The 12,369-nt window shown below is 34.7% G+C and overlaps 1 protein-coding gene across 9 annotated transcripts in view; it reads left to right on the plus strand.

Annotated features, from left to right (window-relative positions):
• Window positions 1–12,369, plus strand: part of dlg1 (discs large 1) — a 162,553-nt gene that overhangs the window by 147,400 nt on the left and 2,784 nt on the right. For 6 of the 9 annotated variants that reach the window (XM_066403265.1, XM_066403261.1, XM_066403267.1 and 3 more), the window contains 7 exons: window positions 6,743–6,956; window positions 7,604–7,758; window positions 9,421–9,667; window positions 10,055–10,157; window positions 11,084–11,134; window positions 11,283–11,324; window positions 11,462–11,548. In XM_066403265.1, coding sequence (XP_066259362.1) covers window positions 6,743–6,956; window positions 7,604–7,758; window positions 9,421–9,667; window positions 10,055–10,157; window positions 11,084–11,134; window positions 11,283–11,324; window positions 11,462–11,548 — 899 coding nt within the window. The remainder of the gene's footprint in view (window positions 1–6,742; window positions 6,957–7,603; window positions 7,759–9,420; window positions 9,668–10,054; window positions 10,158–11,083; window positions 11,135–11,282; window positions 11,325–11,461; window positions 11,549–12,369) is intronic. The other 3 variants (XM_066403263.1, XM_066403262.1, XM_066403266.1) reach the window with 3 other exon arrangements.

A 12,369-nucleotide genomic window follows, 5' to 3' on the forward strand; every position in this document is an offset into this window, starting at 1 on the left:
AAAATCGAAAACTAATTAAAATAAAATGAATAAGTTTCTTATTGAAAATTATTTGAAACCTCCGAAAATCTGTTATACCAGCGGTAAATTACCAAATAATTGCTGAAATTTCTTTTATAACTTTTTTTGCATTTTATTCATCGTTTTAAGGACTTATTAATTTTGCCAATTTCGTTCGTAAAATAATTGAAAATTAGAAAAATATGGTAATTCCTTGTTCAAGGTTTCAAACACCTTATTGTTTTACCTACACCGTTCATTAATTGTGTTGCTCAGAAATTAATAGTACATACTAGTAGGTAGTAAAAACCCAATATAAATACGTAGGAGTACGCGCGGTAGTCTCTCATTCAAACCAACACTAATTTTGTTCTACATTTGCGATATTTTAGTATGAATATTATTTATTACTACATGGTTCTGAAGATGATTTCATTGTGACAAGAAGTAGCGAGGAAAAGTACCTAAGAAACATATGCCATTCTAGCTGCAAGAAAAATCTCAAATATAAATGATTTTTTAATATTCTCCTTTTTGGTCCTTCAATAAAAATATCTGAATTAAAAAAAAGGTTTTTTGCATAAGAATTAATAGGAGGTTGTTCCATATTTACCTATGTCAGACTACGTTTGGAAAGACCCTCGATTTTCGTATATTTCCATTTTCTACAGGTTAAGCGCCCACCGGTAAGCAAATAGACTCATTTCCCATGGCTTCGTACCGGTATGCAAAAATTGGGCATCAGCAGAGTTTAATTTCCAATACAGGAGTTGTAAATTATGGATGAGAAGGATATTGTTTCCTTAAAATTTAATGGAAATCATTTTCATTATTTCCGAAGTTAAGGGTGATTCGGGAACAGTGATTTAAAATTTATTGTAATGCTGCTCATAGCACGCTTTATGTTTTTCAAAAGCGATCTGAATAAAATTAAAAAATGATCTGAAACATCATTTAATATTGGCAGCAATTCGGCAGCACCTTTAACATGTGTCAAATTTCAGATTCTTTCACACACATAAGGCTAACACTCATTTGGTATGATCCAAAACTAATGATCATAATATTATATTTTGATATCGTGAATCTGCTTAAGAAATACTTCCCTCATCGTCATTTTCACAATTATCTAGATTGCTATTCTTTTTATATTATCATGTTCATGTAGCAGTATGTTTTCAAACATCCATCATTTTGCTTAATTGTGAGACGTACATTAAACTAAAAGCTCTGGTGTACAAGACGATGCAAAATTCAGATTATTTGTTTTAATGTCCATAATGTACCTTTTCAAGACAGGAAGTATTTAATAGTACTTCACACCTTAACAATAAATCAACGCTAGAGATATACATCTTTTTTCCGTCACAAATAAATATTCTTGGAACTTTCCATTAGCATCAAGATAACCGTTAGAGTTCTACCTACATGTTATTAATATTATATTTCACACGACTTTGGTATCAATAAGATCTAATGGCATGAAATTGTTTTTAAATATCTTCATTTCTTGCCTTTCTTCATTATACTGCGGCTTGAGGTTGTTAAACAATCCAGACCTGGGAAAATCTCCGAACTTTTTTTTCTTTTGCTATATTCTGTTTTTAAATTGCTTATTTTTTTCATAAAGTTCTCAAGGTTCTGATTAACTTTGAAGGTTTTCAAGACTTTTTATACGCCAATTGGAACGGTTGATTTAAAAAACCAAATATCTGACTCTTGAATAATAGGGCTATGTCCCAACAATTGATTAAACTTAAATGGCCGTTCGATTGCTAACAATTGCATTGCGGTCGTTCGAAATCTATTTTTGCTAATGCTTGCTTGCTCGTTCGTTGCCTAATTCACACAATTGTACAATTCAATTGATCATTTAAACATAATTGAGGTAATTAAATATCGTTCTAACTAATAGGATTATGTAATGTATTTGTCATTTAATTGACCCCTAATTTGTTCCTTTATCAACGAAGATAACTGTACGCCGATAAATCGCACCTTCTAGTGCTTAGCTCAGATTTCATGCATGGTGAACCTGTTTGACCTGGAAGGTTCTTCGTGCCTAATTTAACTTATAATAGAAAGTTTGTCAATCGAATAAGTCTAACGAAATGCACTTTCCTCTATGTTCACACACCCGCGACACGTGGATTCATTCTAGACATTTAATCCAAATACGTAAAAGTACCACTACTTAGCCTTGTGTACTTCGAAAAGGAATAGCGAGGAAAGTATTGTGTTAGTACTGTCCCAATTTTGCCTTATTTGCTCAATTTATTGTTGTGCGTGTGTATACTTTCATCAAAGTTACTAACATTTCATTCCCCTTCTTTTACCTTTCAGTTGTCTGTTGTTTACCAAAATCATTAATTACCTTAACCTTTGAGTGGCTCATATAATGCCAATCTGCACCTGTAAATGAATAAATGAATAATGAGTGAAGTTTAAGATTTATGCAGAATGCATCTACGAATCGTCTGAGCTCTTTGAAAATGTAATGACGGAGCATTTTATTCAATTTGCTGCAAACAACAGTAATGACAAATGCATTGTTAGTAAATATTATAATAATGCCTTTATAATGCTGCTTCCTAATTATTATAATCGACTTACTTCTTGATTAATGAAGCCTTCAAATAACGAACGTGTATGGCAAGCCACGAGGAGGCCAAGTTTGTCTAAATAAGTCTGTGTCTGAAGTCAAAGTGCAAATATTTAAATCATAGATTCTATTTATGCATTTCCAAAGAAAAATCGACATAGACCCCATGCTCAAAGAAGAATTTTTGTTGTTTGTTGACGCCTTTAACCTTTAAATGTTTTTGAATTGTGGTTGAACTTGAGCCGATTTAGGAACTGCAAAATATATATAACTGATTTATTATTAAAAACTTTTGATTGCAACCACACGTTTGGAGACATAAACTTTTTGATCAATTGCCTTTTTGGCACATCTACGTCCGATTTGAGTGAATACTTCTTAGATAATTTGCTCTATGAGCGTTTTCCTTTCACCAATAGAGCTGCTTTTCTCCGTTTCAAGGAAAAAGTAACTTTGTCGAGCACTGGTCTTGCAATGGGTCTTATCTTTAAAGATCGTTCATCGTTCATATCTTCGTTGTTGCCAACATGAATGCTGTAATGGAAATCTTAATGCTTATTGTTTCACTACTTGTGAGAGGAAAACGTGTGTCTTCAACTGAATTTCTCACTTAATAAAATAAAATTGCCATCAGTCTCCTCCATGGAATTGATGACGATCTTTAATGAACGCGAATCTCTTGCAACTAACTTCTTTTGCTTCTTTAACAAGAAGCAAAAACTGTCAAAACTAAAATTAACCTTGTGCTCGTCTGTATTGGCGGAGTTTCTACGAGTGTTCTGCAAACTTCACAGCCACGTCGGAAAAGTATCATCTTCACTCCTCATAAAACAATTAACTATTTTTATGAATTTGTTTGACATGGGCGCTTGTCTGGTCTTTTCCTGCTGTACAATCATCTTCTAAATTATCTTCCGCTCGTCACAAAACTTGTTATTGGGAGATTGGAGTTACGCAGGTTCCAAAAACTCATCTAAAAGCAATTAAATGACACGAATTGCTTAAAATATTTTCGCAGTTTAAAATCCAGGCATAATCTCATTCTTATTCTTGCACTGGCTAATACCGAATTCCTCATCACAGCGAGAGACTGGTAGGCTACACATAAAATTTCCTTGTTAAAGCATTTAAATAAAACCCAGATATTTCTGGCCTCTACTCCCATTTTGACTCATTTAAAACTGCCTAATAATAGTGAGACGAAGACGCCAAGAATAAACTCATTGTGATCGGTTCGACTGATTGCATTAGTGATTAGTGTTTCTCAATTCAGACCTTGTGTTTACATAACAATAATTGCAGCTTTTGTCTGCAAACGAAATTAGCTTCAAGATGACCGGAAATATTACATGGGAAAAGCCCTGGACATCCTGCATCAAAGTAATAATCACATCATTGACTTATAGACAGTTTACACTGTAATAAGGCTACCTGTGTTGAAACAATATCGCGTTTTCTCTCTCAATGACGAATTTAATGAATCATATCTGTAATCACTTGACTCCACCAGTCTCCACAGACCACCACAATATTACGAAGGAAATTCGTGGCAGCATTTGCTAATAAGCGACCTCGCGTTCTTAGTTTATACAAAACATGTGCCGCGATGGTGATAAACTTATAATAGTCCCAAGTGCGATGACCGTTAAAAGCAAAACTAGTGTGTATTCGGCTGGTGATATTATCATCTTCTCCAGTGAGTAGAAAGTTTCCCTAAAAGTTATTGAAAAGGACATGACGAAGAAGAATAGCAGGGAAAAGTCGCCCATACGGGCCGGATTTGCTACGATTAGTAGGAAGTTTAAAAACAGAGAGAAACTGAAAAGGTAATTTTGTGTTTTAAAATTAGGATCAATGACTACAAAAACTGTACTACATGGCGGATTTGGCCATGTTTAAAATAACACCTTCAGGCGCCACTAATGGACTATTAAAGGTAGTAATAGTAGTTAAATGTTTGAGTTTCAAGATATTACCTAAGTAAATTTAAAGAGTCTGTAAAAATAAACAAATAACGACATATAGAGAGTGTCAGAAGCGGTATCAAGTTTCTAATTTTCAAGAAATTTCCTGTATATTTCCAAATTGATAAGGGAATTCAATGTCCCTGTTCAGACGTTCAACTGATTTCAAACTGATGCTCTATTTTGAAATGTTTGACCATTTCAGCGGTAAAGCCCAAAATTGTCACAATGAACTTCCATATTTAATTTGACAAACGTCAAATTTTGACATTTATGGTAACTATCAAAAAATAAATAAATGTTTAGGTTCCTATTAAAAAGATGTAATAAAAAAATCGAAACTGTGTCGTTCTAAATCAAGCGATTAATTTGTAATTTCAAAAATGTAATGTTTTTTACATAGGGTTTGTCAGACAAATAAAGGTAAATAAAACTTGGTCCGGGAAACTGTAGAGAATATAGAATATCATAACACACAAAAAAGTAACGTATTATATCCATTTCAATCTGATAATTCACCACAAGATAATAATTTAGTAATCTAGCAAAGCGTGTAGAAAAAAACGCTCATTACTGTTAACTTTGGTACCCCCAAGGCTGATGGTATTGCCATGGTCCAAAGGCAAAATACGCCCCGTTAAGTTCATACGCCTCATTTTACAACTAGAAAGCTCTTTTAATTAATAACTGCCGCTTTTTTTGTACTTATGGCCAGGGAAAAAATGGTACTTACGTGTTGGTACTTCGTAATGTGGTTCCATGTTTAGATGAGGCATGAGAATTTTTATTGTTTTCAAGGTTAGTAGGTCGCATGGGAATACATTACAACGCGTTAATGGGACGATGGTTTTGTTTCTATCATTTATTTACAGTATCATAGAGGAAGCTGTGTAATACCTACCAATTTTCAGGAATTTGAATAGTTATTTTCGAGAAAATATTAGAGTAAAAAACAATTAAAATTTAAGTTAAGTTTTACGAATAGGTAACTTTAAGAAAACAAAACGCTTAAGTTGTTTTTGCAGCATTCCAGGGACGTACTATAAAACCCGTAATTGTGACAGGGGACATTTTTCGTTTATTAGTTTATAGGAACTTTTTTTAATGCTGTGAGTCGAGGAATTGACTCTCAAATACTTCAAATGTTATTGTGATTCACCCTGTATAAGCCGAAGGTGGTTCTTCATTTTTTTCTGTGTCGCTTAAAAATTTATCTCGAATAGCAGGGCAGAATCGGCAGAATCATCCATGTAGTTATTTATAAGTGGACGATCCAGTCTTCTCTGGAAATTACAACCCGGAAACATGCAATGAATTAACATTATAAACAAAAAGAAATATCTCGTAAAACTACTAGCGAAAACATTTTAAACTTACACTTTGGTACTTCTTTAGGTCATAACAATACCACGAGTAAGTGATAATTTGTTGGCGTATACAGAGACGGATCAGGCAGTGTTCACTCATATAAATATAATTACAGTTACTGCTCTGTACTAAGATAGCGATCAGATCGAATTACTCACCAGGGGTTGTGAGCCCTACCCAATCATTCATCATCGTATGTTAAAATGCTCATAAATTCTTACTGTAGACCATGAAATCGCCTTATAGTATAATAGTTTCCTTCATTCTTTGACCACTGACTAGTGTCCCATAATGTGATTAGTGTAAAAAAAAGGAATTTGGTAAACAAAAAAATGGGAAAATGAATAAACGTCCAGAGGTAAAGCGTGTCACCCTCAGGAGCCTCGAGTTTTTGCTTTTGGGTATTACGAGAACAGGTGTAGCTACTAACGTATCAAATAATAAGAATACTATGATCCTAAGGCTTACAATATTTTTCAATATCTTATATACATCAAAATAACATTAACCAGAACCCCATAACTTCAAGTTACCGATGACGCCTCCATTCTCTCTTTCACCCTTAAAACAGTGCAATACGTATCACTCCTTTCCCGTTTGATATTCCAGAACCTCTGTATATTACATTGTTTAATTATTTAATTTACATCTGACGCTGAACAGTTTTCCAAAGCAATTAGTGTTAATGAAATTCCCAAAATTTCATATAATAAAACTGTAAATTCCGTACGGTCTCTAGACGTTTCTGCCAATGTGACCTGTACGTTATTTAATTTAATCCTTAAAAATTGTTTATTTTTAATTACAGAGAAGTTAGAACGGTAACTCTCCACAAAACCAGCACGGGCCTAGGCTTCAACATCGTAGGAGGGGAAGATGGAGAAGGCATCTTCGTCTCATTCATTCTGGCCGGAGGTCCAGCAGACCTCAGTGGGGAGCTTAAGCGAGGAGATCAGATCATCAGCGTGAATGGCGTTAATTTGAGGAACGCCACTCATGAGGAGGCAGCTCAAGCTCTTAAGGTAAAGGGCGGTCTTAAAAGGAATCTCAACTAGGCGTTAAAATATTAGGGGCACGTCTTGGGTAAATCTATCCGCTATCTGTTGTGTGTCACATGTTTGATGCTAAATAGCAAATAGCTTAATTGACACGTTACATTTACGGTTCACCGCGTGCTTTGAATTTTTTTAAATGATCGCCCATTAGATTTTTGATAGGAACAGGATCTGTTTTTATGCCACCTACATAGGAAATAGCACTTTACTACCTATTTACGATGCAAGGGAGGAAAGTACTATTTTTCTTCCTACATATTGGTATGAACGCGGATTTTTTTTTATAAAATCGTTTTATAACAATATGGGTCGCTAAAAATAGATAGACATCTCTGAAGGAAAATGCCTTTAAAAAAGTTTTTCGAAAGCAATTATTCGCGGGAGTGGACGCACCATTTTCCCCTCGCTCTGTGTAAACGAGCGTTTAATCCAATTTCCCAAACAAACATGATGAACAAACTAGCGAGAGTGATGGTGCGGTAGTAGGTCCTCGCGATCTCCCGTGATTACATCACCATGAAGTTTCACACTTTGATCTCTGATAAATCATTTTGTTTGCCCAATTAATGCTAAAATAATTGTTAAAACAGTTTCGGTATAGATTGGCGTTTTAGGGTACTAGTCAAACGGTGACGATGGTGGTACAATATAGACCTGAAGAGTACAACCGGTTCGAGGCGAAGATAAACGACCTCAAGCAGCAGATGGCGAACCCTGTGAGCGGGGGAACCCTGCTCAGGACATCGCAAAAGAGGTCACTCTATGTTAGGTGAGTGTTTGAGGATGAGTCATACATAATTTGTTCAGGGATAAAGATGCGTTTAGAATAATTATGTTTATTAGAGCATGCAAATGGCGGTTGTTTGTTTATGAATTATTCTAAGATACCACAAAACGGTAGTGCCAGTGCTATAACTTTCTCGTTAGCTCGTAATTTGGTTTTGGCAAATGAGGTAATACTGCATAACTTTTTGTGACATGTTTTAGAACGTCATAATTTAAAATCTTAACTTCCCGATCGATTCAATAGTTAATAGAGAATTTAGATTTAAAATTAGAGAGAGCTTCACAAACTCTTAACAAAACATTTTAAGTTAAGAGACGATTTAAATTGGAACCGTTTTCAACAATTTCTTTTTTTATGTCCATCTAACCTTCTCTCGAATCCGGCTCAATTTTTTTCCTGTATTTGTTGCTCCTACAATTTACTAATGCACTCCCATATTTAGCTTCTAATTAACGTTCGCAAGTTTGTTAAAAAAACCTCTTGATTCATTAATTGTAACGAATTAGTGGATGTGAGTAATGCCGATAAGTGCAAATTTCTAATTTTTTGACCGCCCTCTAATTAGCAGACTAATTAAACTAATCCCATAATTAAAGTGTTCATGCGCGATAGATTACACCAGATTAACATATATCGATATAATTTAGTGCTAAACGGTCGTCTGGTAAACAAACAAAAGTAACAAAACTTTATACTTTTTCTAGTAATTTAATCGAAGCAGAGGCACATATTTGCTACAGCTTGAGGCGGATTTGAGATGTTACTTTGCGTCTTCTTGGAATAAAAGCGTGTAACTTACGCCTTCCGGCTCAAGTTTCTTGTCAGTGTGATAGTAATCGCTTAATTTCCATATGTAGGAATGGTAGATTAAAAAGCGGTATCTATGTGATTATTACAGCTCTCCGTTAGGATTTACATTGACACTTAATAAGAGATTTAAGTAAGGTCGTAAGCTGCAACATAATCGTATGATGAAATAAGAGAAGTTGTGAACCTATAAGTTCGCACAAATTAATAGCAGTTGTAATGTATATGGCCATGATATTTTTGGCACACTCATAAAATGTAAATTCATAATTGGCAACCCATTCTTGTAAAGGTCTACATATTTATAATCATAATTTGTTTTTTATTGCCCGTAAACCAATAACAAGGTTTTGTAAGATCTAGTATAGGCAAAAATGTCCTCATTAAATTTTTGCAATAAGCTCACACTCTTCTGGCGGGAGAGCAACATATCAATAGTTGTTTTGTCCACAGAACAACTAGGAACCGCTTCAAAAAATATATAAAAGGTACTAAGCTCTCTGCTATAGCAACTCCTGTGGTTGCAAGCAAAAGTTCACGAACAATTTAGGACTGCTACCAACTCTCATGATGTAACAAAAAAAAAACGAAGGAACCGGGAACTCAAACGGAGTTCAATGGAGGAATCTTTTGTCCCCTTTGCATACTAACTTCCACTCAGCTGGCCGTATAGCTACTTAAGATAATTGAACATGCCAATGCTCTTTGGTCTACAAATTAACTGCTAATCCCATGCTCCCATATTTTGATGTAAATTCATGTTAATGCATTATATATATTATATATGAGAAATTTCTTTGCATGACATGAAATGATTTGTAAATTGGCGGTTTTTAGGGCTCTGTTCGATTATGATCCAATGAAAGATGATGGTTTGCCATCCCGAGGACTCGCTTTCCAGTATGGCGATATTCTTCACGTGACGAATGCGAGCGATGACGAATGGTGGCAGGCGAGGCGGGTATTGGCATCAGGTGACGAGCAAGGTATGGGCATAGTGCCCAGCAAGAGGCGGTGGGAGCGTAAGCAACGCGCCCGAGATAGATCTGTCAAGTTCCAGGGGCAAGGGACTCATCCAGAGAAGGTAACTATATATTGCTATTCTGTAGTTAAAAATTTGGAGAAATTTTTACTCGGGCTAGAGGGGGAGGGGGGAGGGGGGGTATGTCTGCCCATGTGCAAAAAGTGGACCTCAACTCTTCAGGTCCGATCAAAGAACTTCAGCCCCGCAGGTGTTTTAAATCAATACTTGCAAGAGCTTGGACGCTATGAAATCCTATATTGAAAGTGCGCCACCCTGTATATTTTACTAGAGCTCGAGATCTTTTAATATACAGAATATGTAAAATAAAGTTTAAGTTAGCGACTTTTTATAGCATATATTTTTTGCCAGAATATTTATTAAGAAAATGTTCTAAGCCAAAATATTTCAGTTGAATTGATGGTACCATTTGATTTCTTATTATTTCAGATATCTACCTTAGAGAGAAAAAAGAAGAGCTACTCGTTTAGCCGTAAATTCCCATTCATGAAAAGCAAAGATGACAAATCGGAAGATGGATCTGACCAAGAACGTAAGTTATGCATATAATTTCCACTTATAATAGTGGCAACAATACAGACGATGCCGGTCACGCAGTCGTATTGTTGTGGAACTAATTTGGGACACAGTGTACTGACTGTGAGAGATCAAAATCGATTTTGATTGACGAGTGATATGTCTTTGGCACTTCAAATTGTTATATTTTATTTTCGATATTATCTTTAAAATTTCATAAATGGAAAAAGGAAACTCATGTCAATTTGAGGAGCCAGGCAGCTACCCATCGCCAACCAAAATTGCATAAAAAATCAAGCTTTGAAAATGTTTTTTTTTTAAATAATTTTTATTAATATTTTTGATGCAAGGTACCATTTAACGCTATAGTTTTCAATTGGATAAATAGAGGCGTGACGTGCATCGGTTGATTACCTGCGTGAACTGTATTTTTGTTAAAATATAACAATTATTTTTTTCTGATTTTGATTTGTTCAAGTTAGAATGTTTATTTCGCAAATACATGTTTTAGCCCGCTTGAAAATTGACGATTATTAAATAATCATTTTTTATTTTTATGTAAGCATAGGGAAAAATTTAGTTCTCAATGGTTCTAAAATGATATGTACTGAAATCGCGCCTTTCGGAAGGTTGGAACAAAACTATCCACATGTATATGTTATTCCAACTTATTAAAATCCCGACTCGCTTTGGAAAGTAGATGTTTTCCCCTGCGCACTATATATTTTCTGATACTTCCCTAAAATAATTTTTAATTATTACCAGTGTGTTCTTTTGTTCAGAGCACATTTTGCATGCCTCCCCTTTTACAGTATTTTTTACTCTCTAGTTGTCTTTTACTTCTTGTAAAGTAAAAATGTTTGTTTTTATTTTGTCGACTCACTTTACTCCTCCTTTACGTAGTATTTTTATTTTGACCTTTATTTTTGTTTTTACCTTTAGAAGCACCTTTATCTGAGCTCCATTCTAATGGTAATGAAAAATCTGCCTCCAGTAAGTATTTTGTAGACACTTTTTACTAATGTTACCCAAATATTGGTTAGAGTGGCTTACAGAAATTCCTCAAAGTTAATTTTAAGATTCTTGTTGACTGGATTAAAATCGTTCCTTATTTTTCATTGACAAATGTTTCCTTTTGCAGCATTTATGTTGTGCTACACACAAGAGGACTCAAATAACGAAGGTAAAGTATTAATTTCCGTTACCTAGTCAAGTAAATCTTATAGTATCTTATAAAGCCAAAGCAACCGATTGACGTGTTTTCATTTACTATATATATTTCTTTTCTTTTTTGGCTTCTTTCTGTGTTTCCTAGTACAGGTGAAATATTATATCGGGTTGAGCTCCCTTACATGGAAGAGATAACTCTCATATATCTGGAGAATAGTGACAATATTGACGACTTTAGTAAGTTTTAGTGTTGTGATGCATGACAGGCAAATTTGACGCGATTTACCCCTTCGAAATTTTGCACTAGTTCTCCTCTGCGTTTTTTTATTTCAAGATCATCCTCGCCTAGCTTAACATTCATGACACTAACATTTTATTAACACATCTTTCTAAGTGTCAAAATTATGAACTACAGAAAGACCATTAACAATATTAAATGTCTTGTAAGTTATTATTGTTGTGTGTCGTTAGTGTTCTTTCTATTTACTTTTTATGGTTAATTTGTTATTAAAATGTCAATAATATTGTTAACCCGAAAAATATCAATTCAGTAGAACCGAATTGAAAATGGGGTTTAATGTCCAAGAGTGAATTGCGACATATAACTCCGTGAGACGAATTTAATATGCAGTATTATTGAAGGAGTGATGGAGGCTTGTTGAGGTATATGATATTCCGGTTACCTAAATAGTTTTAAAAGTACACCCCTCGATATGGTACGGGGGGGCGCCCCATCAAAAGGCAACCTCCTTTTTTTATTTTTCATTTATTTTCAACGTCTTGCCGCAGCTAGTTATATAATTAATAAAGGCGGATAAAAGATTAAGAGGAGTTATTTTTGACCGGCGGGTGTTAATGTAACGTTACTACGGTTTGCCATGAGCGACGGACCGTAAAAATATAAGAGCGTCCGCTAGTCGTAAACTCATCGTTTCCGCCATCAACTCTGAGATATAAAAATGCAGTTTCCATTCATTTGTGTATAAAAATATTTAAATAGAGTACATTAAACATTACTTCCTCATGAAGCCCCTCTACAACTTCTTAAAATTCAAAAT

This window comes from Euwallacea similis, chromosome 28, assembly GCF_039881205.1.
Source record: "Euwallacea similis isolate ESF13 chromosome 28, ESF131.1, whole genome shotgun sequence".
NCBI classification, from domain to species: Eukaryota; Metazoa; Arthropoda; class Insecta; order Coleoptera; family Curculionidae; genus Euwallacea; species Euwallacea similis.